Source organism: Peromyscus eremicus, chromosome 4, assembly GCF_949786415.1.
Source record: "Peromyscus eremicus chromosome 4, PerEre_H2_v1, whole genome shotgun sequence".
Lineage (NCBI taxonomy): Eukaryota > Metazoa > Chordata > Mammalia > Rodentia > Cricetidae > Peromyscus > Peromyscus eremicus.
Window position 1 is genome coordinate 14,940,850 of NC_081419.1, and position 25,102 is coordinate 14,965,951.

Here is a 25,102-nt window from a genome sequence, read left to right on the forward strand (position 1 = left end):
ACAGACCCTGTGTAATAAAGAGAAAAAACTTGGTTGTCTTGTGGTTATCAGATGCCATAGACAGTTCAGCCACATTTGCCAATCTATATTTCCTTCTAATGGATCAGAACACCTTTTGCCAAAGTAAACTTTAAAAGTTTTCTTCTGAACCCACGAATATATAGGAAGAACTTCAGTGATGTACCTCAGATATGGTGTTCAGTAAGGATTCACGAACCTTCCACATCACAGTACATACTACAAACCACAACTGTCTGTGACTGCAGCTCCGGGGGTTAATTGCCGGATTCTGGACTCAGTGGGCACCTGTTCCTACATGTGCACCCCCCCACATACACACATAATTAAAAAATAATTTGGGGGGGGCTGGAGAGATGGCTCAGCGGTTAAGAGCACTGGCTGTTCTTCCAGAGGTCCTGAGTTCAATTCCCAGCAACCATATGGTGGCTCACAACCATCCGTAATGAGATCCGGTGCCCTCTTCTGGTCTGCAGGCATAAATGCAGGCAGAACACTGTATACACAACAAATAAGTAAATCTTAAAAAAAAATAATAATTTTTGTAGCCAGGCAGTGGTGATGCACGCCTTTAATCCTAGCACTCGGGAGGCAGAGCCAGGCAGATCTCTGTGAGTTCGAGGCCAGCCTGGTCTACAGAGTGAGATCCAGGACAGGTGCCAAAACTACACAGAGAAACTCTGTCTCGAAAAAACTGAAAAAAATTTTTTTGTATTGTTTTTTCAAGACAGTGTTTCTCTGTGTAGCCTTGGCTATCTTGGAATCACTCTCTTGATCAGGCTGGCCTCGAACTCAGAGATTCTCCTGCTTCTGCCTTCCAAGTGCTAGGATTAAGGGCATGTGCCACCACTGCACAGCTTTAAAAAAATGTTTTTTAAGAACTGTTTTCCTAAAGCTAGAGACCAAGGGACAGTTGAATAAGAAAGTTCTAGAAATGCTACTTTTATTCATGACAAGGTGGTAGGTGACTTTTTCTGGGGATACTATTTTCATTCACCCAAGAGGTAGAGAGCAATGGCAGATCACAGAAAAAATTCTGTCCAAGTCCATTTTGAAGCACAATGAGGACAGAAGTATAGGCGACTCAAAGGCAGCTCTATTACCAGAAAGACCCTGTGCAACCCGCAGGCAGTTATACCACCATTTGCTGCTTACTCATCAAGAAGGGGCCTATGAGTATCGTCTCTACATGAGGGAATGGCAATAGTTCTGATCTCCTGAGGGTCTCCTATGGGTGATCACTGCTTCTCTGCTTCAAGATGGTAGTGATCATGGGGAACCCAGAGGAAACAGCTACACAACACAGTGTCGGGTCCCTGACTGACCACCATAAAAAACCATAGAGAACTGACAGGATATAGAAGCCACTGTAAGCACTGGGCAACAGGCAGTACAGAACCGAGAATCTTGAGAGAGGAGAGAACAGGTGATGTTGCCTATGTTCCCTCTGGCTTTCTGTTTAGAACGCTTCTCCAATACTCTCACAGGGAGGAGGAGACCAAACACAGTGTAGTGATTTTGCAGTGCTGAGGAGGTCAAAGCAGAGCCCAGAGCAACAGGAGCGGCTGCTTTGGTAGACTGTGATGCTGCCTGTAACTCCAGATCCAGGGTCTCTGACACCCTCTACTGGCCTCTATAGGCACTGAACTCACATGTACAACACCCCCCCCCCACCTCATATACCCAAAATTAAAAATAAAATATCTTGGGCGGGGCAGAGTGATGTTATGGAATATTTAACTATGTAAAGATGTGTTACATTTGTTTATGCTGTGGAATATTACTTTAACTGTGTAAAGGTGTGTTGCATTTGTTTATGCTGCATTTGTTTAATGATGTAAGGATGTGTGTTTAATTATGAAAAGATAATGTTGCATTTGTTTCACCTTGCCTGCCTAAGGCACCTGATTGGTCTAATAAAAAGCTGAATGGCCAATAGCTAGGCAGGAGAAGGATAGGCGGGGCTGATGGGCAGAGAGAATAAATAGGAGGAGAAATACAGGCTCAAGAGGAACAACAAAATAGGAAGAGAGGAGAGAACAGGGATACACCCGGGGCCAGCCAGGCAGTCGCCAGCCAGCCAGACACATGAGGAGAGGACGCAGGATACACCTGGGGCCAACCAGGCAGTCACCAGCCAGCCAGCCAGACACAAGAGGAGAGGACGCAGGATACACCCGGGGCCAACCAGGCAGTCAGTCACCAGCCAGCCAGCCAGACACAAGAGGAGAGGACGCAGGATACACCCGGGGCCAGCCAGGCAGTCGCCAGCCAGCCAGACACAAGAGGAGAGGACCCAGGATACACCCGGGGCCAACCAGGCAGTCACCAGCCAGCCAAATACAAGAAGCAGTGAAAGTAAGATAAACGGAAGGAAAGAAAAATAAAAAGCCCCGGGGCAAAAGGTAGATAAAGAGAAACAGGTTAGTTTAGGTTAAAAAGAGCTAGCCAGAAATGAGCCTAAGCTAGGCTGAGCATTCAAAACTAATAATAAGTCTTCGTGTCATGATTTGGGAGCTGGTTGGTGGCCCAAAAGTAAAAGCCTGCTGCTGCAGGCCGCAGGAATATATCATAAGAACTCAGCTAGTTATGGCAAAGCCACTGCCTGGAGGGATCAGGGAATTCCTCCAGAGGAAGCCAAATCCCAAGGAGTTTTTGGTGTTACTTGGCTTGTTATATATCAGCTGTATTCTGTTATGAAAATCATGTGTGCCTTCATAATTTTCCCAATTGACTTTTCCCTAAGAAGGACTAACAGTGTGGACTGATCACCCTCTGGACATACACATTTCAGGTATTTGGAGAACAGCCTCAGGAAAGGCTTTCTCTGGAATCAGATTATCTCCCTTAGCCACTTTCAAGGACTACAGGAAACACCACCCAGGTGGGCGCCTAACTTCGGAGGACTAACAATCTTCAAGTCTCCTGACTTAAATTCTACAAGGAGACACCGCCCAGGTGGGCCCCAACTTCCGAGGACTAACAATGATAGCAGCCCACATGCAAGTCTCCTGACTTGAGGTAAATTCCACAAGGAGACACTGCCTAGGAGAGGTGGACGTTAAGTAATAGCTTTACACAATTTAGCTCGGACCCTCCCTTTATATACCGGGATTTCCAGGGCACAAAGGAGAGAAGAGAAAAGAGAATGGAAGAACTAGATGGGTAAGAACTTGAGAGGAACAAACTGAGATGGGGAAGAACTAGACTGAAGGGCTAGAAGAGAGGACTAGAGGAACGAGATGGAAGATGAGGAAGAGTCAGATGGGGAAGAACAAGATGAGGAAGACCCAGATGAGAGAGAGGGAGACGGGAGAGGAGCTGATAGGGGAAAGAACTAGATAGATGAGAACCTAGAAGGGACAGAACTAGATGAAGGAATTAAGATAGAACCTAGAGGGGACAGTAGATAAATATAGAGAGAAATCAGACAAGAATGGAACTAGACATGAGAACAGAATAGAAGCTGTGTAGAGAGAGAACTATCACAGAATAGTAAAGTGTATGAACTAAGGAGTTTCATGTACATAGATACATTTCTTTTTATCAAAGATTAATTATCAGCTGGTTGTAGATTCTTCCCGGACTCTGGGAGGGGACTATCGAGGGGCTGGACCCCCATAGTCCCCGATAGCCTGCTATACAGGCAGGTGAATCACTGTGAGTTCCACAGTGATAACTGATATTCTGTCTCAAAATAAATAAAAATCTTTATATTTTTCTTTAAAGAAATGGGCTTATTTCCAGCGTACTGAGCTGTAACTCAATCCTATAATTATTGATTCATACAATTATCTTTCTACATTTTGTAATGCTGTGGTGTCCTTTTTTTAAAGTATACTGACTTTCCCCACACAAGATTATTTTAAGATATTATGTAATTAACATAACACAAAACCTTACATATTAATAAATATACATGCTGTCCTAGGGTATGGCTTAATGGTAGGGAGGGGGAAAAAAGGAAGGAAAGAGGAAAGGTGGACTGGAGAGATGGTCATTCAGTAAAGTGGTTGCCATGAAAGTCTGAGGACCTGAGTTCAGATCCCTAGCAGCCCTGTAGGCACTGGACACTTATAATTCCAGTCCTGGGGAGGTGGAGACAGGAAGATCGCTGGGGCTTTCTGGACAGCCAGTCTAGTGGAGCTCTAGGTTCAGTGACAGATTTTGTCTTAAAAATAAAAGCAACTGAGGAAGACATCCAATGTTTATCTCTCTGACTTAAAAAAAAAAAAAAAAGGAATGAAGAGAGGATGGGTATCCAGACTGAAGACTGGAGAGCACTCAGATCCTGAAAGGAATAAATAAATCACCCTTTTTAATTGGTGTTCCAGCAGGCTACAGAAATGTGTGATGATTAAGTGACTGACGTTGGCAGCTTGCTTATATTAAATACTGTGAACAGAGAACTCACTGTCTCTGGAGGTAGATATAGTTTCCCATGCTAGCTGCTGAGACTTTGCTCCAAAGCAGCAACCTCTGAGCCTGGAACATACTGAAAGACCCTGAGCTGGGACTGAAAGTGCCTAGTGACCCCACAGAGAGAAAAGGAGGGCAGCCTCATGGCATCTATCTGAGCCTAGAGGGTAGTGGGGGTGTCAAGACTGGGCAGGAAACATCAGGGCTGGATTCTTGATGAGAGCCATGTGGGACAATGGGTCTCTTGAACAATGGCAGGGGATAGAGGGGGTCCTCTCCAAGCCCAAGCTAGCCAGAGCAGATACACCATGGAGCTGGCTCAGCTGTTCTTGCAGAGCTCACCCACGGCCTGGGAGATGCCTCCTAATGTGTTCATGCATATCAAGCACCAAATAGGGTATCTGACCACAATTCCTTAGATTGCGGCCTGTATCAGGTATCTAGGTGGACTCCTCCCTCATTTTACTCTCTTGGAGTCAAACAGTTTGCAGTGACTATGTGCACTTGTGACTCACAACTAAGAGGAATGGGTTAAGATGGCTTATAGACAGGCATGTCTCCTAAGGATGCCTCCTCACAGTGCTTGGACACTTAAGTCAGCCAGAGGTGAAGGAGAAAGAGGTTTTGCACACGCCAGGCCAGTGCTGAGTCTTTTCCAATCAATCCATCCAAGTTACAAAATGTAAACAGAATTGATGCTGCCTCCACCTGAATAGAATTAAAACTCTTAGGCTGGTGAGATGTTGCAGAAGATTAAAATACCTGCTGCCAAGCCTGAGGGCTTGAGGACCTGAGTTCCATCTCCAGGATCCACATGGATCTGACTCTTAAAAGCTGCCCTTGGAAGTGTATCGCATTACTCATGCCCGCCACCCACACATGAGTGCACACACAAAATAAATTTTAAAAATGTAAAAGAAAAAGAAACACTCTCATCAGCTAGGCACTTGCATTCCCATCACTCAGGAGGCTGAGAGAGGAGGCCAGACTGAGCTACATAGTGAGACCCTGTCCGCAAAACACAAAGCAAACAAAAATCTGTCTCATTGAAAGATGCGAGTTCAATTTACAACACTATGGATGTGTTTTCATTCATGGATGGAATTGTATTTATCAGAATTCTAGTTTCAGGGACTATAGTGGCTAGTTTTGTGTGTCAACCTGACACAAGGTAGAGTCATCAGAGGAAGGAGCCTCATTTGAGGAAATGCCTCCAGCTGTAAGGCATTTTCTCAATTAGTGATCAACAGGGAAAGGCCCAGACCATAGCAGGTGGTACCATCCCTGGGCTGGTGGTCCTGGGTTCTATAAGAAAGTAGGCTGACCCAGGCGGTGGTAGCACATGCCTTTAATCCTGGCATTTGGGAGGCAGAGGCAGGCAGAGATCTCAGTGAGTTCAAGGCCAGCCTGATCTATAAAGAGGTCCAGGACAGCCAAGACTGTTACACAGAGAAAACTTGGTCTCAAAAAACCAAAAAAACCAGGCTGAGCAAGCCATGAGAAGCAAGTCAGTAAGCAGCACCCCTCCATGGCCTCTGCATCAGCTCCTGAGTTCTGACCTTTTCCAGTGATGGGCTATGATCTGGAAGTGTAAGCCAAATAAACCCTTTCCTCTCCTGCTACAGGCCGCAGGAATATATCATAAGAACTCAGCTGGTTATGGCAAAGCCACTACCTGAAGGGATCAAGGAATTCCTTCAGAAGCAGCCAAATTCCAAGGAGTATTTGGTGTTACTTGGCTTGTTATAGATCAGCTGTCTTCTGTTATGAAAGTCATGTGTGCCTTCATAGTTTTCCCAATTGATTTTCCCCTAAGAAGGGCTGACAGTGTGGACTGATCACTCCTTGGACATATACATTCAAGGTATTTGGAGAACAGACTCAGGAAAGGCTTCCTTCCCCCCAGCCCATATGTTTCTCCCCTTTCAGCACTGGAATCAGATATCTCCCTTAGCCACTTTCAAGGACTAACAGAAATAACAGTTCAGACCACCATCCACAAGGAGACACCATCCAGGTCAGGTGGACCTTAAGTAATAGCTTTACACAGTTTAGCTCAGACCCTCCTTTCTTACAGCCTTACTAACTTTATAGACCTCTAACTCCGTACCTAACCAATTCTAGGAATATTTAGATAACCTTCTGCGCTGACAGCTATGCATAGCCAGAACCCCAGTTCAAGCTTCCCTGTAATTATCATCATTGGCAGCATCCAGCCAGGTCCATCCACAGATGGAGGAGAGTACTTTATCAGAGATACCTCTGTACTCTCTTAAGAACAGACTTAACCAGCCTGGGCTACCAAGTGAGTTCCAGGAAAGGCTCAAAGCTACACAGAGAAACCCTGTCTCGAAAAACCAAAAACAAAAAACAAACAAACAAACAAACAAAAAAACAGACTTAAGTATCCAGGCTACCTGTTTGAGAAGGCCTGGTGGATGTGCCAATTAAGCTTAACTCCTCCTTTCCCAAATCTTACCTCTAGTTCCAGATCTCCCTTTAACTATCACCAGAGGCATCTAGCTGTACACAGGTTGCCTAGCGACCGAGCACACTTTCCCCCACCCTGCAGAAAAAAACGGCAGATAGCTTAGACAGATAGGAGCCACAGGAAAAAAGGAAGTTTTATTTTCTCTCACTGACCTAGCAATTTATAGATTCTTAACACTTTCCACCAATCATATTTAAGATTATAGTTGAGCACATAAGATCCCTCTTCTTAGATATTACCTGAATTTAGCCTTTAGTTAATTCATTTCTCCATTAGTCACTTCCCTTTTGGGTTGCAAATGACAATTAACAATTATTGCCCCTCTTTGTGATTCTTATCACCCCTCCATTTGACCCTGGAAGCCTGGCTTTGCACTGCCAAGGGATTACTGCTTGTATGTAAGTGTATATATACCAGGACTCCCAGGGCATGGGACAGAGAAGAAGATTTGGAAGAATAAATGACTGGGGGCGGTGGCGGTGGTGGCACACGCCTTTAATCCCAGCACTCGGGAGGCAGAAGCAGGTGGACCTTTGTGAGTTCGAGGCCAGCCTGGCCTACAGAGCAAGATCCAGGAAAGGCACAAAGCTATACAGAGAAACCCTGTCTTGGAAAACCAAAAAAAAAAAAGAATAAATGACTGGACTAAGAGCTCAGTGTGCTGAGATTCCTCGCCGTTCATAGTTCTCTCTCCTGAGCCCCTGGGATATTAAGGCTGGTCCCTCTAAAATTATACAAGACTCTCCAACTTGTAGTGTCTGCTACCAGTGATTACATCAGTGAGAAGTTTTGAGTTTTCTCAAGCTAATGCTGATTTTGATGGAGAAAACTGGTCAAAAACTAGGAAGATGACTGAGTCTTCTTTCTACTCTTTTCAGAAAATAATTCTGCAAAAATCCTAACAAGGCAATCAGAGAGAACACAGCTGAAAACAGCAAGCAAAAGCATAAAGAGATGTGTACAATTTATATTTATATTATTATCATCATAATTTTTTATTTTCTGAGACAGGCCCTCAAGTGTGTATCCCTGGCTGGCCTGGAACGCCCAGAGATCTATCTGCCTCCCAAGTGCTGGGATTAAAGGTGTGAGGATCCACACTTAGCCTCTTACAACCCTCTGGAACTCCACTTCCAGGGCATCTGATGCCCTCTTCTGACCTGCACAGACATGTAAGTGGTACCTATACATGCAGCCCAAACACTCAAACACATAAAAATAAAATCTAAACGTTGTCCTCTGACTTCCACACACACACCATCTCTCCCCAAATTGAAAATAAATGCACATCAAGCAAAAAAAATTTTTTTCTGTAACTTATTGTTAAGATTTAAAATTTTTTAGTCTGTAGTGGTGGTGCAAGCCTATAATCCTAGTAATTGGGAGGCAGAGACATGTGCTTCTCTGTGACTTTTGAGGCTAGCCTGGTCTACATATCAAGTTCCAAGCTAGCCAAAGTTACATAGTGAGACCCTGTCTCAAAACAACACATTTTTTGAGCCTTTATATATTTATGGACATTTTGTCTGCATGAATGTCTATGCACCACATGTGTGCAGTGTCTGTGGTGGCCAGGAGGCATCAGATCCCATGGGATGACTGTGAGTCACCTTGTGGGTGCTGAGAATTGAGCCCAAGTCCTCTGGAAGAGCAGTCGGTGCTCTTGACTGCCAAGCCACCCCCGCCCCATTTTTAAAATTTTAAAAAGTATTTTTTGGTACCCAGACTGATGGCACATGCCTTTAATCCCAGCAGTTGGAAGTCAGAAATAGGCAGCTGTGTGTGTGTGTGTGTGTGTGTGTGTGTGTGTGTGTGTGTGTGTGTTTCATTTTGTTTTATGTGTATGGGCCTTTCTATTTGTCTGTATACCTACCACATGTGTGCTTGGTGCCCTCAGAGGCCAGAAAAGGGTATCAATCCCTCTGGAGTTGGAGCTACAACCTGATGTGGGTGTTCTTGGGTCCTCTGCAAAGGCAGCAAATGCTCTTAATCACTTAAGCCCCTCTATAATCATTTTTTTCTCTCTCAAGCAGAGTTTCATGTAGCCCTGGGTGGCCTCAAACTTGCTATGTAGTTAAAGAGAAACTTAACTTCTGATCCTCCCATCTCCACATCCCAAGTATTGGTGTCACAAAGGTGAGTTGTTTAATTTTTTTGTTTTTGTTTTTGTTTTTGTAGACAGGGTTTCTCTGTGTAGCTTTGCGCCTTTCCTGGAACTCACTCTTCAGCCCAGGCTGGCCTCGAACTCACAGAGATCCGCCTGGCTTTGCCTCCCCAGTGCTGGGATTAAAGGCGTGCGCCACCACCACCCGGCCTGAGTTGTTTAATCTTTTTTTTTTTTTTTTTAAAGATTTTATTTATTTATTATTTATACATTGTTCTGTCTGCACGTATCCATGCAGGCCAGAAGAGGGCACCAGATCTCATTACAGATGGTTGTGAGCCACCATGTGGTTGCTGGGAATTGAACTCAGGACCTCTGGAAGAGCAAGCAGTGCTCTTAACCTCTGAGCCATCTCTCCAGCCCTGAGTTGTTTAATCTTTATTTATTTCAAGATAGGGTTTCTCTGTGCAGCCTTGGCTGTCCTGGAACTCACTCTGTAGACCAGACTGGCTTTGAACTCATAAAGGTCCACCTGCCTCTGTCTCCCGAGTGCTGGGATTAAAGGTGTGCATCACCATCGCCCTGAGTTTTTATTTTTAAACCAATTTTGTTTTCTTGTATTCCAAAGAAAGCCATCTAAGGTTCACGTTTCAGAGCCCACAAAATTTGCCAACTGTTGTCCCCCCCACCCCCGCCCGCCCGCCCCCAGCACACCTCCAAAGGACCAGAACTTCAAATTGCTGGTACAGTGCAAAGCTGCAGCTCAGCAGAACCTGAATTCTATCTCAGGACCCCCAAAGGCGTGGCCTGGAAGACACGTGTACCAGTGTACCGACTAGTGTGGGGGACGCTGGCACAGGTTGCTCAGAAGGAACGTAGTGGAGACCCGCTGGGATCAGTGGGATCTGTACTCCCTTCTCTCCACTAGAACAGCACCGGTGCTAGCATGAGGGGCGGGTGTCGCCTGCGCCCCTCTCCGCCCAGTTTCCCACTCTCCTCTCAGATTCCCATGCTCCTTCCCTCTGATCCCCAGCTCCCCCACAGGTCCCCACCCTTCCCTCAGGTTCTCTTCCTCCTCTCTCCTCTCCGGTCTGGGTCCCCCACTCTCCTCTCCGGTCTGGGTCCCCCACTCTCCTCTCCGGTCTGGGTCCCCCACTCTCCTCTCCGGTCTGGGTCCTCCACTTTCTTAAGTCCTCCCATCTTCTCTCCAGGTCCCCTCTGCTCTTCTCTCTTCTAAGATCCCTCTCCGCTCCCTTTGGACCCCACGTTCTTCCCGGCCCAGGCGCTCTGCCCCTCCTATCCCCATAAACCGAAGACTAGATCAGTGGCGAAGATCAGACGTCGCCCTCCATGCGCCGCCCGCGGGCAGCCCCGGCGGGTCCCTAGACTAGCCGGGCTCGGATTGGCCGCGAAGCTCGGGAAGTGCCGGCTCCTGGGACCACCGACCAATGGGAGCCAGGGGCGGGACCGCGGCGCAGGCGCCGGAAGCGGGGAGGCGACGAAGGGACGTCGCGTTGCCGCGCCGGGTCTCGAGCAGCTGCCAGAGCCGCCGGACGGACCGCCGCCCCCGCCGCGCCATGGCCGAGAGCGACTGGGACACCGTGACGGTGCTGCGCAAGAAGGGCCCCACGGCCGCACAGGCCAAGTCTAAGCAGGTGCCCAGCCAGCGGGGGGCGGCGGGGAGCGGCGGGAAGCGGCGGGGCCGCGCTGTGCGCTGTGGGTCGCTGGGCCAAGTCTGGGGAATCCGCCAGTGGGTGGGGACCCGAAGGGAACAGACGAGGGTGGGGACCTTGTGGGACAACAGGTGGGGACCAAGTAGGGGGAAAGACTGGAGCAGAGGGCAGCTGACCTGGGCGAGGCTGGGGCAAGGGTCAGGGGTTGGGGGATGGGATGTGACCTGAGCTCTGGACTGGGACAGGCCTGGGTGGGGACCTGGATGGAGATGGAAACAGGGTTGAGGACAGGTGCAAGAGTAGGTCAGAGAACCTGGCTGGTCACTAAATGTGGGGTGGGGAGCAGGGTCGTTAGGCACAGGAGACTTGGGAGCCAGGGCAGGGGCAGACTTCTTGCTAAAGGTTTTGTCCCTACCTGGTATCAGCTGGTCCGGGCATCACTGGTGGCTTGGTGTCCATGAAGCGCACTCATGCGATCTGAGCCTATAAAGAGTGCTGTCTGAGGCAGTGGTGGTCTCCTGTGGCCGAGTGTCCTCTCCATAGGTGCACTCTGCTTTCTTGAGCCCTGAGTGCTATGGTACCTTGAGTAGTACTGACCAGCTTTGGCTTTATTTGCTGCATAGTCGAAGCCAAATTCCCAGTCCTTTTCAAGGGAACTTGGAGTCATCACAAGTGTGTAGAAAGTCGGAACATACTACACAGATAATGGCTCACAGGCCACTTTTCTGAAACATTATATTAATACTCAGTGACTGTGACCCAGGCATCACTATTAGTGGTCCTGTTTCCAGGGAGACTACAGGGTTCTGTGGGGTGTGTCATCTCTCATTAGGAGTCATACTGGCTGAGGAAGCCAGGCCAGCATTCCACTCCTTCCTGCAGGGTTTGGAAGAGAAATAGCTCTATTTTCAATAAAGAACCTGCTAGCATATAATATATATATATACACACACACACACACACACACACACACACACACACATATATATATATATATAATTTATTTATTGTAGTGCTGATATTGAATCCAGGACCTTGTGTATTTAATACTAAGCAAATCTTGCCCCGTAACTGACACTGGCCTGGATTCCCTTCCGAGCCTTCTGAGTACTAGGGTCACAGCTGTGGGCCACCACACCCAGCTCAAGCCTGTTTTAGTGTAGAAGTGAGTTGGTTCTTTTAGCAGTAGTTTAATGCACATTATCTGGGTATTTGGATATTGAGGATTTGTGTACAGTATACCCCTGTTTCTTTGGGGACACATTCTGAGGCTGCTCAGTGGATGCCTAAAACTGTGAGTTGTGCTGGATCCTGTATGTACTGTGTTTTTTCCTACTCATATATAACCATGACCAAGTTTATAAATGAGGCACAGTAAGAAATAGTAATAAGGTTGGAGAGAGGGCTAAGAGTGGGTAAGAGTGCTTGCTGCTCTTGCAGAAGACTCAGGTTTGTGTACCAACATCAACATGGCAATTTACACCTGTCATAAATCCAGTTCTCGGGGATCCAACACCTCTTCGGGCCTCTGTGGGCACTGTATGAATGTGGTATACAGACATATATGCAGGCAAATACTCATACGTGTAAAATAAAAATAAATACATCCAAAAAAGGGCCAGTCGTAACTAATGTTTGGGAAAAAAACCTATTATAACAGTGCACTGTAATAAGAGTTGTCTCTTAGGCTCCTACATTCCTCTTCTTTTAGGGATGGTGTGAAATGATACCTTATCTAATTTGATGCCCTAAAGTGATGTGAATCACACAGCCATTTTAAGGTAGCATTAGGCTCCTACATCATGATTTCTTGAACGTAAAGTCTGTTTTGGTGCCTTGGCAGTTATCTGGTAACCAAAGAGGTTGCCAGGTAGATGAGTAAGAAGCAGGTAGCATGCATATAGCATGGACACAGCTGGATAGAGGCATGGTTTATGTCTCAATGGGGATGGTACGAGACCACATCACACTTTTCAGAACATACAAAATTTCAAAATTATGAATTCTTTATTATCTGGAATTTAATGTTTCTGAACTAAAGTTGACCATGGATTAACAAAAAACATGGAAAGTGAAACCAGAGTGGGGTGGAGGACCCTCTTGTGATGACTTTGGATTGTTTCACCTAGCATTGTGTGTTAGTCTTTTAGAACAGTTAGCATGTGGTTGGCAAACAGCTGCCCAAATTGTGCCCCACACTCCCCAAAAGCACCTTTTGATTGAAAACCACTTTCTGGTTTTCTAGGCCATCTTAGCAGCTCAGAGACGAGGAGAAGATGTGGAGACATCCAAGAAATGTAGGTACTCAAGTTTCCACTTGCAAAGCAAGGATGTGCTGTGGGATTGCTTGCCTGATGGTATGGTTGGGTAGTGCCCTGGGGACCTGTCAGGAGCAGAGACCTGGGCAGCAGGAAATATTCTTGACCTGTCCGTGCAGTTCTGAGTGGTGTGAGGTCAGCAGGGACTGTTAACTTTCCACCTTCTTCTCACCACTGTGGGAAGATTCAGATTCAGGGCTCTGAGGTCTGAAGTCCAGGTCAGCTGGGCCTGGGATCCTGTCAGTCTGGTTTCCATTTGAAATCCTTTCCCCCATGTTGACTGCAAACCATCTCTGCTCTGTTCTGCTCACATTGCCTCCAGGGGCTGCTGGCCAGAACAAGCAGCATTCCATCACTAAGAACACAGCCAAGCTAGACCGGGAGACAGAGGAGCTGCATCACGACAGGGTGACCCTGGAGGTGGGCAAAGTGATTCAGCGGGGCCGGCAGAGCAAGGGCCTGACGCAGAAAGACCTGGCCACGGTGAGGCTTTTTGCGGCTATGGAGTGGGGACAGGGGACAGGTGCTTAGACAGCATAGGGAAGGTGGGCTTCCTGCATGGCAGCTTTGGGACCTTACCCTAGCACACCCCAAATCCTCTGGGAAAGCTAAGTCAGAGAAGCTGTAGCTCTCTCTTGCACAAGACTTGTCTGTATGGGGGTACCAGGGACCCCAAACAAAAATGGCTGCCTGTGGGCACCTCTCCTGGCTTCTACAACACATCTTATTGAGCTATAGTATGGCTAAGGTGCATCTTTTCTTCAGAAAATCAATGAAAAGCCGCAAGTCATCGCAGACTATGAAAGCGGACGGGCCATTCCGAATAACCAGGTTTTGGGCAAAATTGAGAGAGCCATCGGTGAGTGTCTTCCCTGGCAGTCTTTGGACGAGGCTTTGCCCTTCTGTGAGGGGTGGCGAGGGCTGAGGGGGCAGGCCCCTGTCCTCTTGACGTCATACTACTAGACTCCTGCCTAAAGGCTAGAGGATTGGTGGATTGGTGAGACTCCAGAACCCTAAGGAAATGGTGTCTGGGTCCTTCTATAGCTAGCATCCAGCCAGAACACACTGCCCTCAGGGTGCCTACATGGCACACGCTTACTTCTACAGTGCACCTCCATGGAGGCCCAGTGCAGTGTTCCAGTTCTGCTGGGACAAGAGATCAAGATGTTTGTCTGCTCATCTTTTTAGATTTTATTTATTATTACTATTTTGGTTTTTTTTCTGTCTTTTCTGGAACTCACTGTGTAGACAAGGCTGGCCTTGAACTCAGAGATCTGCCTACCTCTGCCTCCTATGTGCATTAAAGGCGTGCACCACCACGTCTGGCTTAGATTTTATTTTTTATATAGTCTCTCTGTAGCTCAGGCTGGCCTCAAACTCCCATCAGTCCTCCTACCTCAGTCTCCTGAGCTCTGGGATTGCTGGTGTGAGTCACCAGCCTGGTCCTCAACCCTTTATGAGATGCTTGGCCCACACTGTAATGTCAGATGTGAAAGCAGCCCTCCGTGTGGAGGCCTTGTGATGCCAGTAGGCAGTGATGGAAAGCTCGAGGAGAGCAGGGAGGTTGGGTAGGTGCAGGAAGCTGCAGAGTGGTCAGCATCTTGCTGGCTCGTTTCAGGCCTCAAGCTCCGGGGGAAGGACATCGGGAAGCCTATCGAGAAGGGGCCGAAGGCGAAATGAACACAAAGCCTCGAAGCCAGTGGTTCCGGCTGAGCTCTTCTGGCTGGTCCCCCAGGACCACCAGCACTGCCGTGGGTCTCCTCACATGGTCAAACGGAACACGGGGGTCAGGCCTGTGTGCCCCCTCAACCCATACCTGCTGTCAAACAAAGCAAAACCTTGCAAAGTGATAGCCTCTTGGCTTTTTCCTCCCTGCTTTCTGACCTCAGCAGGGGTGCGGACCTGCACCTTCTGTCCCACGGACAGCTGGCTGCAGTGGGGAGTTCAGATCTGGAGGTAGAAGAACTCCCCGGGAAGTAGTGCCTGGGAGGAGGTGATGTCTTCTAAGAGCCTGTGTTCTGCTGGAGAGAAGCAGGGCCTAGCACTCTGCAGCCTCCAGTTCTCCACCATAGATCACAGTTTGAGGGATGAAAGCACTTCCTTCGTTATCGTCTTATTATCTATCGATACCTCACAGGGACCTGAGGAATTTAAAAGATCTTTCTCTGTCTGCTCAGAGAAGTGGCCATCAGCCAGCCTTGTAGTACCTGAAGATGCAGGGTGGTACCTGGCTGTGTCCCACCACCTCTTTCCCCTCGAGCTGAGTTTTGAACAGGCAGGAGCCTGGCTTGGAACATATGGTATCTATGGTGAGGATAGGTTTCCCTGGATAGGAAGGGAGCACCTGATTGCTGAGGAGTGGATGGCCACTCCTTTGCCCTGAGCACAGCCCTCAGGGCCCTCAGTGAAGCCACAGCTGAGGCATTATGTGGAAGATGGGGACTTCAGAAACTACTCCCGATGTGTCACGATCACAACGTCCTGATGCAGGGTGGCAGCCTGAGCTGTTTTCACATCTCTAGTCCTGTAGTCCAAAGGCTAAAGAGCAGCTTCCCTCGGGTGTCCTGCTGTGAAGCGTGATGGGCACACCCAGTGACCTCAGCCTCACCATTTGCAGCCCTAGGGCTGTTCAGGCCTTTATCTGAGGTGGTGGCATTTCTCTTCACCAAACCAGTTTTCATGGCACCATATTCAGGTGCCCGTACACCCCCAGTTTCCCGAATCTGTGGGGGTGATTCCATCCTCATTGGGTATAAAACCACCTGGTCAGTTAGAAGCTGAGCCCGTTCTTGCTGGGTAGGGTGGTGGGTCCTTAGGTGGATCCTGTAATTTCTGAGGGGCACTAAAGTCAATGAGGAGGTTCCACACCCATTCTCTGAGTTCTGTCTCAGGTTAGGTCTTGAGCCCTGGGAGGGACACCCATCTTCCAGCTATGGTATGTCCTGCCAAGTACAGCATATATGAAGTGCAGCCTGAAAGCCTGGGTTGCCCTCACTGGTGTAGAACGTTTATTCACAGTGCAAGGACCCCTCTATCCTTGATCACACCAGAGGGCAAAGCCACCAGACGGAGGAAGAGCTGTAGAAGCTTGGGTATCTGTGAGGGCCGAATGCTGTGCGAGTTGGCATGAGGGGCCAGGCCTTGTCTGGTCTATGAGCTGCTGGTGATAGATTCCGGGAGGGTAACTTGATCCTAGGAAGAAGGGAGGAATATTGGACAATGGCTGTTGAAAGGCAGTCTGGACTTGGATGGATGGGGCAAGGTGTCTCTTCCTGAGTCCTGGCCCACCACTTCTTGCTTTCCCATCATTAAGCATGGAGGCAGAATCTCCCACTTGCCCACATCTGGGGGTTCCTACCGCATTGAAGAGGATATTGTCAAAACCAGAGGTTGCTGTATCTGTACTCCTCTGGAAGGGGCAGCGCTGTTTCTGTAGCCAATGCCGACCCCCAAGGCCCAGGAGCACCAGGAACATGAAGAAGAGGAGGGCCCCCCCAACAGCTACAGGCACAGACACAGGTGCTGCCCTTTCACCTGAGGGCAGAGAGGGCGCCTGAGTTCTCCACACAGCTCCCAGTCCTTGTGTCAGGGTTCTGTTTCCTGGACTGCTGGCCAGAGGTGAGCCTGGGATGCCCAGCCCCTCCAGCCCCTGTTGACTCCAAGGTGCTCCCTTGATCTGTCAGCACAGTGCTGAGAGCGGCCCCACCCCTTCCTCCCAGCGTGATGGCAGCCAGTGACTGCCCAACACAGCTCCCATTGTGGTCTCCGGCTTAACCCGGCAGCTCCTTCAAGACAGTTCTTGGCCAGAAGGAGACAGTGAAAGCTGATGCAGCACTTATGTACAGCCCACCCCACACGGGTATGGTTCTGTGGGGAAAACCACAGCGGGGAGAGCACAGCCCAGCCTCGGCTCAGCTGCTTTCCTGAGTGGCCGCAGAGTACTTGTACCATCGGAGCCACCAACCGAAGCTTGGCAGGTTCAGGACAAGTCTGCCATCCCGGAGCCCAGTGCTTACCCTGGCTAGGTGGAGGCTGCTGGCAGTGCCGCCCTGCCAAGTACTCCACGTCATCGAGGGCAATGGGCCCCAGAGCTGGCTGGCCACCCAGAGTGGCTTCAAAAACAATCTGACAGGGAAGGGAAAGGTGTGAGTATCTGGAGGGACAGAAGAGAGGGAAGGGAGGACAGCTCCCCCGGGACCTCACCTGGAACTCCTCAGAGTTGGACACTTCGATCTGGACGTGTATCCACTGGTGCCGCAAGTGCCCGCCCTGGGCCCACACAGCTAGTTGGCCTTGGGCACTGCTCAGGAGCACTCTCAACTCACCCTTATCTGAGAGCAGGAACCAGGGCAGGTCAGTTTAGGTTCCCGGGGAACACTTTTGTGCCTAACCTGAGCCCCGTTCCCCTACACCCAGGGCCCAGCCACTCACAGAAATGCTCAGGAAAGCCCATGAAGTACCAGAAGTGGAGGCATGACGCTGTAGTTGCTGGCAGTGGCTCACTGCGAAGCCAGGCTTTTTGGCCCCCAGGACCTAGCACACTGGTTTCAAAGAAAGCAAAGTGGCCTGGAAATGAGAGGGTGGGATGTGATGGTCTCTAACTAGAGGGAAGCTGGGTGAGCACAGACAGCCCAGTTTTGTGAGGTGGTATCAGCCCGGGCCCCATGTAAGCCAATGCGCACCTGCCTCTGTGCCTAGGGTGTGGTCCACTGTGGGTTTGGGGTAGCGGGATGGGGTGGCTCCGCTGCTCCAGTCCCAGCTGTATGCACCTAGGCTGGGCCAAGCAAGGTGGCTCCACCCACACAGCCCGGATTCAAAGTCACAGGACCCTGCAAGGAACTAGCAGGTGAGCAGAGCTGCCCCACTAAGCATCACCACGCCTGGGCAGGGCCAGGTGGGGCAAAAATCAGAGAGGTGTTCTTGGCATACATATGGTACTCGGGCCACAGCAAGCTGCTTACCTGGCTGAGCACAGGGCCCATCTTGGAGGAGAAGGTCATCCAGAGCCATGTAGGAATGCTCCACACCTGCAGCCACAGCCTCAAACACTACCTACAGGGTATAGAGCCACAGATCATGCAGGCTGGTCCTGGCAACCCTTGAGGATGAGAAGGCTTTCCTCTTCCCACCCACCCAGGCACTCACCCTCCAGGTCTGCCCAGCCTGCACATTCACACTGCCCAGACGCCAGGCAAATCCACCATGGGCACTGATGCTGAGCTCCTGGCGCCTTGTGCTCTCTTCCAGGTGTACCCTCAGGGTGCCTACCCACCAAGAACCAGCCAGGTTAGCTGCCTTGGGGGCTCCCCAGTCATGGACAGGGGCCTTTCCCTTTCCTATAGCCCTTCACCTGGGTTATGGAGGCTCAGATGGTACCAGAAGGTCAGGCAGGCAGGCTGGGTCAGGGGCTGGTGCTCCTCTGAAGTCAGAGAGGCCACATGACCCTTGGGCAGTGAATTTGGGCTGGTGTCTACCACCATGTAGTGCCCTGGAGGAAAGGAGACTGGCATCAGTTTTCCTTCCCCTGGCCAGCCCTCTGTACCCCCACCCCAGCCATACCAGTACCTTGGGCTGTTTCTGTGGTGTGGTCTGTCCAAGGACCCCAAGGAGCATGGCCTGAGGCATTACTCTGGCGCTTCCACAGCCCCAAGCCCCCTGGAGAGAAGCCGCAGTCAGAGTCTTCAAAGGAACAGCTCTTGGGGGCCCAGCAGGGGCCTGGCCGTACAGCCATGTCATCCAGGGCCATTGTGCCATGGTACCCATCCCGGAGGCCTTCAAACAGCAGCTGAGGGTGGAGAGTGGTAATTGGCGGGGGCCAACCCTACACCATCTACCAAGTGCCAAGCTCACCCTCACCTGGTACTTGGTGCTAGCCTCTAGCTGATGGTGAAGAGTGACCCAAGCCTGGTGCCAGCGGTTACCATGGGTGCCTGACCTGGACCACAGTAGTGTGTCTTCCTCCCCATCCTTCTTCATGGCCAGGCGCAGTGTCCCTGAAGAGGAGTAGAGTTTGGAGGGGAACAGCCCCCCAAACTCCTGGTGCCTCAGGCTGCAATGGGCACCAGATACATCCAGAGGCTCTAACAGCTGAGACTCTCACCAATCTGGGGCCCATACAGGTGGTACCAGAAGCTGAGACATTCCTTGGGGACAAGCGGCACCTGGGGTCTTGTGAGTAAGAGGGCACCTTGTCCACGAGCAGGTGGGTCTGTGGGATCCAGGAACATGAGAAAGCCTAACAGGACGAAAAGCTGAGCTGCAGAAACGCTCTCCCAGTTTGAACTCCCTTCCCAGGCCTCAGAGAGTATGGGTCTGGGAACTCCCCTACCTTGACCAGTGGTGTGGTCGTACTCGGAACCATGGCTTTTTACACGGTGCCAGTGGGCATCTGTGAGGTGGCCTGGGTGCCAGCTGCAGGAGTCCCGTTCAAAGTTACAGGAGACCTCTAGGGGTGGGGTGGAGGTGGGTGGGGGTCAGCACTACCCCCTCCCCCTTCCCAGCTGTGATAAGGATTAGAGTAGACTGGGTAGCGGCCCCTGGGTGGGGATGGGAGGTGGGCAGGAGAAACCTTGGTCACTCTCGGTGGTCACTGTGGGGTTGCAGTCTCTCATGGTCACATTATCCACCTCAGCCCACTGCTGGCCAGGGCCATCCAAGTCCACCAGACCCACAAACTCTAGCTTTAAGCAGATGGAGGGAAAAGGCTGTCAGCTAAGGGCAGGCTCATTACAGAGTCCCCATCCTGGACCGCCATCCTCACCTGGAATGGCCGGTGCCGTGCCCCAAGAAGAACCTTCTCCACGGTCCAGCCCTTGCTGCTGCTGCTGCTTGGGGCCTGCCACACCAGCTCCCGGAAGCCATTCTCCACCACAACCAGTGCCAAGAAGCCTGACCAAGGGAGTTTATATGGGTGGGTCATCCTCAGACCCTGTCTGTCCACCACACAGGGGGCTCCTGGGGGTTGGGCCTGGGGCCAGGAGGCATGTAGTACCTTGGGGATGACTGTGAAAACGGTAAGCCATGTGGAGTTCACAGCGAGGGCCTGAGGGGCCCAGGGCAGGTGTGAGAGCCCGGGCCTCAGATCTTAGCTGCCCCCAGGCCTTCTGTAGAGACAGGAAGTGCCCTATGGGAAGAGCAAGGTACTCCCTCACTGCTCTGGTAGCCCTAATTTACAGACTCTCTGAGGAGGAGCTCCTGTAGGGACGTGGCCTCACCAGGAACATCCCGGTCAGCATCCCTGGCAAGCTTCCTGTTCTGGGCTGCAACCCGTTGCCACTGCAGCCTTCCTATACTCGTGTCCTCCCAGCCCCCAGCAGAGGCGGACTCAAAGTCTGTGGTGCCTGCAACAGCAATAGCCTGCTCCAGAAGGCAGCAAAGCCCAGTTCCCTGGCCTGCCTGGGCCCCTGCACATGTGGAACCCAGGCTCTGACTGGCCTCACCACACTTCTGTTCATCCTCGCCCTCTGCACATTGCTGCTGGAAATCACACAGCTGCTCCGGGGCCACACACAGTTCTCCACAGGAGAGATGTCCAGGCTCACAGGCTTCCTGAGGCAGCTCCATGGATGTCTGGGGACAGAGGGCTAATGCCTCAGATCCACAACGTGATTGCATTGTGGACACATCTGGAGCAGAATTGAAGCCAGGTCAGAGTGGGTGAGGACCTTGCTTTTCCTGGGCAGGCCAGGGGAGGGCCTTAGGCAGATCACCTGGGACAAGTTTGCAGTAATTGGACATGATGAGGTCGTCCAGGCCCACGATGCCTCCTGGACCAGTCTCCCCAGTGAGAAGGATCTGAGGACAGGGAGGGCCAAGCATTATTCTGTCCTGTCTTCTTTCTGATACCCCGGTTTATTCACTGCTGTACTTCATACATTGCCAGATACTCTCCACCTCTCCCACTGAGCAGCCCTCAAGAGTGACTGCAAAACGCCCCATGTGCTCCTGAGCATGCTCTAGGCAGGGGTCCCTGGGTCCCAGTCACAGCCTGGCTAGCCTCACCCTGAATGGATGGGCACTTTGAATGTCAACACGGTCTCTGACCCAGGCTGTCCCCAGCTCTCCATGGTGGCTCCGCAGCAGGACAGGATCCTGGGGGGTGTTGAGCCCCTGTGCCTGCAGGAACAGCTGGAAGCGGCTGGCCTCAGACCCATGCAGGTAGTAATAGAAGGTGAGCTGAAACAGAAGAAGTCACAGGTTGTCAGGGGCCTCTGGCATCAGACAAGCAGGATGGGCAACCCTGTGTGTGTCTTATTTTCTCACACATCCATCTCACCGAACAGTTGTAGGGGACTGAGGCTTGGAACTCAGGGCTCAAGAGGACAGCCGTGGTGCCAGGCTTGGCCATAGAGACCAGGAAAAAGCCTGTGAGGGAGGGCAAATATGGGCCAGGGTCATTGGGAGACAGGTGGGTGGAAAAGGCCATGGCCATGGTCCCTTGGAGACCTCACCATATGCACTATTCCGGCTGTGATCTCGGTGGGGCCAGGCAGGGTTCACCATGCTGCCAGCACTGTGGTTCCGGGTCCAGCCCTCCAACTGGTTCCACGGTCCCAGGCCTGTCTCAAAGTCAGTGGCCATGTGTTGGCCTAAGGAGTGGGGTGAAGGGTTATTGGGGACACTGAGCAGGGCTTTCTGTAGTCAGATGGCCCTGTTTCCAGGGAAACATTGGCTGTCCCACCCAGAATGGCTGTGCCAATGTCCACTTTCCTGGACTAGCCCCAGTGCTCTTTGGAGGACCTGCAGTCAGGGTCTTATGCTGCAGTCCCTCACCCTGCCCAGCCCTAGATGGCCCCAGCCTCACTGCAGATGAGCGGGTCTTCATCAGATCTGTCTCCACAGTTATCTTCCCCGTCACACAGCTGGTGGGGCTCCACACAAGCCTTGTTCTGGCAGTGGTGGTGCCCCAGGAGGCAGCTGGCCTGAGGACCTGGGTGGAAAAGAGTTAACTAACACCCACTTTGGCCCCAGGATTTGGGATGGAGGTGGGCAGTGAGGGTCGCCCAGCTTTGGACAGGGTGATGTGTGTGCAGCCTTACTGGGTAGCCCACAGTCCCGAAACTCCACATCATCCAAGGCCACAGCACCCCTGTGTGTGGCATTTCGGGTGGCAGAAAATGTCACCTGGAGAGAGGACGGATCCTTAGGATCTAGGTCGGTGCCCAGACCCTCCCCATTGTCCCCCACCTGGAAGACCACACAGCTTACTTTGAAGTCACCCTGGACACGGCCAGTGTTCACTGCCAGCTCCTGCCAGCCAGGACCCCAGGGTCCTGAGCTCTGCCACAGGGTCAGTGTCTCTACACCATGGGTCAGCTCCAGCCGCAGCTCAGCAACATCTGTAGTGTTTTGAGTGGTCTTGGTGGGGGGGGGGGGCATCTCCAGCCCCTTGATGCTTCCCTCTAGCCTACCAGCTGTACCCTGGCCCACAGTTTGGAGTATCCGCCTGTGTCTATAGCCACACCCTTCCTCGCCCAGCCTTTTCCCAGAGCCACTTGACCTTGAACCTCAGGGATCCACAGCGCATACCTCTAGAGGCTGTGTGGTACCAGAGCCTCAGTTCACAGGTAGGAGCTGCCTCACGCATGACAGGGGAACGCAGAGTCGCAGTGGATGCCTCCTTCCCATTGTGGGTTCCCACAGCCATGTACCAGCCTGGCCCAGGGTGAGAGGTTAGGAGGCCAGACAGGAAACCAAGGCAGAAGGGTGGTGGAATAGTAAGGGTGCATGTACACGGATTCCCTAGGCCTTACCCAAGTCAGTGCCATGTGTATGGTCAGAACGAGGCCCAGGACTATCCAGCACTGCCCCTGCCCGGTCTCGAAGCCAGCTGTAGCCTGAGGTGCTGATGTCCTGCCAGCCACAGGGGTCCTGCTCAAAGTTGCAGGTGAAAGGGATGCTCATGCTTGGGGTAGCTGAAGCACCATGGAAACCTACGAGAGTGAGTGGTCAGGGTCTGCCTTTACACCGCCACTCCCTGCTACCCCCCCCCCCCCCCCCGACCAGCTCACCACACTGGGCTTCATCTGAACAGTCTCCACAGTCACACACAAAGTTGCACACAGCTTCGATGGGACTTCTGCAGTGGCTGGGCACCCAGGTCTTGCCTAGGGATTGTGCAGCTGGCAGAGTAACAGCCAAGTGAGCGGAGGGCAAGGTGTGGCTGGCTGTTTTTAGTTTTAAAACATATAGATGTATGCATTTGTGTCCATATATGTGCTGTGCAAGAGGTGTGGAGGTCAGAGGACAACTGAGGTGGGAGTCGTTTATTTCCTTCCACTGTGTGGGACCCAGGGACCGAACAAATGCCCTCAGGCTTGACAGCCAATGCCTGTACCTTCTGAGCCATCCTGCCAGCTCTGACTGGCTGCTTTGAACAGTATAAATTCTATGTCCAGAGAAACCCCAGACCAAGCAGGCCAAGGGACTAGCCGATTTGACTTCAGGGCTCAGCCCTATGAGATCATATAGAGAGGAACATGACATCTACCAAGAACTGCCACTGTGCCTCTACATCAAGAGTAAACAAAATGCCTTCCCACCTTCCTAGCCCCACAGAGCCCCTGCACGCCAGGGAGGGGAAAGGGCTCTTGATAAGAAACACCCCATAGGGAAGGCACAGGAGCCCACATGACTAGGATTGGAAGTTTCCAGTAGGGTCCCATGTCCCGTCGTGTCGTCCATCCCCCCACACCCACCCCACCCCACCCCACATAAAAAGACACGTTGAGGACGGCCAAGGAACTTCCACATGTTCCAACAGGGAAGGTGGCAGGCAAAGGCTCAGGGAGCTGGGTAGATCATGTCCCATGGCCTCTCCTCTAGGACAGGGAGATAAGATGTAGGTGGGCAATCCCCGGCCCTGTTGGCTTGTCCTGGATGTCCCCATTGTGGACAACCTGCTCTGACAAGTTCCTGTATCTGCCGTGACACCAACTGGCATCCAGGCAGGAGTTTACTCACCCATAAACAGGACCAAGGTGGGAACGAGGTGGCTATGCAGGTGCATGGCCAGGCTGGGATGTCCCAGGGCTAGGAAGGCTGTGTAGCCTAGAGGAGACTACGCAGTTATCAGTCCACAGTGGCCTCACGGGCTGACTTAGCTCTCACTGGAAAGGGCTCAGCTCCTTTATACCTGCAGCCCCTTGGCTGGGTCCCACGCAATGATGACAGGCCAAGCATCCAGCTGTAAAAGTATCTCTGGAAGGGGGCCCCTGCTTGGCTCTTTCTGACCAAAGGTCAGGTCTTGGCCATCCTGTGTATCCATCCAGCCCTGCCCTGCCCTGCCCACCCCACTGGAAGTTTCTATTGGAATGTGGAAAGGCTGGGGACCCCACCTGCAAGGCTCTAAGATTCTCTAAGGGGGCCTAGAGCGCCACCCTGGTGCAGGCCAAGGATGTCAGGACAGTTTACTCAGTGGCTGCACATGGCCATCCAGTACATGTCCACAAGCTTCCTCCTCTCTGCTTAGGGGATCAGATCAGGACAAGTCCAGGGTCAATAGCTTGCCTCTGTGGACCAGGACAAGTCCTATGTCAGGATGTGGTGTCCTCTCTTCCACAGCACCTGTAACTCAAGCTGTGCCACCTGCCAACTATTCTGGGGTGTATGTGTGTGTGTGTGTGTGTGTGTGTGTGTGGGGTGTCTCACGTGGCCCAGGCTGGCCTGAACTTGCTATGTAGCTGAGGATAACTTCTGATCCTCTTGCCTCCGCCTCTCAAGTGCTGGGATTATAGGTGTCCTTGCCACATAGTTTATGTGGTACTCCAAACTGAACATGGGAATTTCATGTATACTAGACAAGCGCTCCAGCCAGCTGAGCTCTGTCTTTAGCCTCTTATTCATCTTTAAAAACTGTCCTGAGAAGCCATGTGCTGGGTGGTCAGTGATAGGAAAGTCTTGATGAACCCATAAGTTCATTTTCCCACAGGTGAGGCAGGAGGAATGTCAGAGTTTTGAAGAGCTTGTCATATGGAGCTAGGCTCTGTCTATGACTTATCTTAGTGTGACCTTGGGGCTTGTCTCACCTGGGCCTGTCTGCTGGCCTATTATACAAGGGTACCTCAGTAGTGTTGACTTG

General features: G+C 51.2%; 2 protein-coding genes across 2 annotated transcripts; one reads left to right on the forward strand and one right to left on the reverse strand.

Moving 5' to 3' along the window:
• The first annotated feature begins 10,504 nt into the window (after nt 1–10,504).
• Nucleotides 10,505–14,873, forward strand: Edf1 (endothelial differentiation related factor 1). The gene is made up of 5 exons (XM_059260311.1): nt 10,505–10,687; nt 12,951–13,002; nt 13,346–13,506; nt 13,789–13,882; nt 14,642–14,873. The coding sequence occupies exons 1-5, from the start codon at nt 10,610–10,612 to the stop codon at nt 14,701–14,703; spliced, it is 447 nt and encodes a 148-aa protein (XP_059116294.1). The 5' UTR covers nt 10,505–10,609; the 3' UTR covers nt 14,704–14,873.
• A 1,197-nt stretch (nt 14,874–16,070) lies between these two features.
• Nucleotides 16,071–23,644, reverse strand: Mamdc4 (MAM domain containing 4). The gene is made up of 28 exons (XM_059260312.1): nt 23,034–23,644; nt 22,776–22,955; nt 22,552–22,677; nt 22,231–22,361; nt 22,062–22,146; nt 21,827–21,952; nt 21,474–21,611; nt 21,299–21,387; nt 21,025–21,198; nt 20,733–20,817; nt 20,463–20,648; nt 20,238–20,363; nt 20,015–20,146; nt 19,784–19,911; nt 19,592–19,703; nt 19,352–19,468; nt 19,124–19,258; nt 18,880–19,016; nt 18,589–18,808; nt 18,374–18,511; nt 18,169–18,287; nt 17,985–18,075; nt 17,706–17,852; nt 17,455–17,589; nt 17,227–17,354; nt 17,040–17,148; nt 16,382–16,557; nt 16,071–16,215 (listed from the first exon to the last, which is right to left on the reverse strand). Exons 1-28 carry the CDS (start codon nt 23,506–23,508, stop codon nt 16,174–16,176), a joined length of 3,987 nt encoding a protein of 1,328 aa, XP_059116295.1. The 5' UTR covers nt 23,509–23,644; the 3' UTR covers nt 16,071–16,173.
• Between the last annotated feature and the right edge of the window lie 1,458 nt (nt 23,645–25,102).

What these genes read in the sequence shown, in the direction of transcription:
- Edf1 (XM_059260311.1), top strand. Translation starts at nt 10,610, where the DNA reads ATGGCCGAGAGCGACTGGGACACCGTGACGGTGCTGCGCAAGAAGGGC. An exon ending in TGTGGAGACATCCAAGAAAT is followed by an intron (nt 13,003 to 13,345) that starts GTAGGTACTCAA and finishes CATTGCCTCCAG; the next exon opens with GGGCTGCTGGCCAGAACAAG. An exon ending in CAAAATTGAGAGAGCCATCG is followed by an intron (nt 13,883 to 14,641) that starts GTGAGTGTCTTC and finishes GGCTCGTTTCAG; the next exon opens with GCCTCAAGCTCCGGGGGAAG.
- Mamdc4 (XM_059260312.1), bottom strand. Translation starts at nt 23,508, where the DNA reads ATGTCATGTTCCTCTCTATATGATCTCATAGGGCTGAGCCCTGAAGTC. An exon ending in AAAGTGCCCATCCATTCAGG is followed by an intron (nt 20,818 to 21,024) that starts GTGAGGCTAGCC and finishes CCCTGTCCTCAG; the next exon opens with ATCCTTCTCACTGGGGAGAC. An exon ending in GACCACCGAGAGTGACCAAG is followed by an intron (nt 19,469 to 19,591) that starts GTTTCTCCTGCC and finishes CCCCACCCCTAG; the next exon opens with AGGTCTCCTGTAACTTTGAA.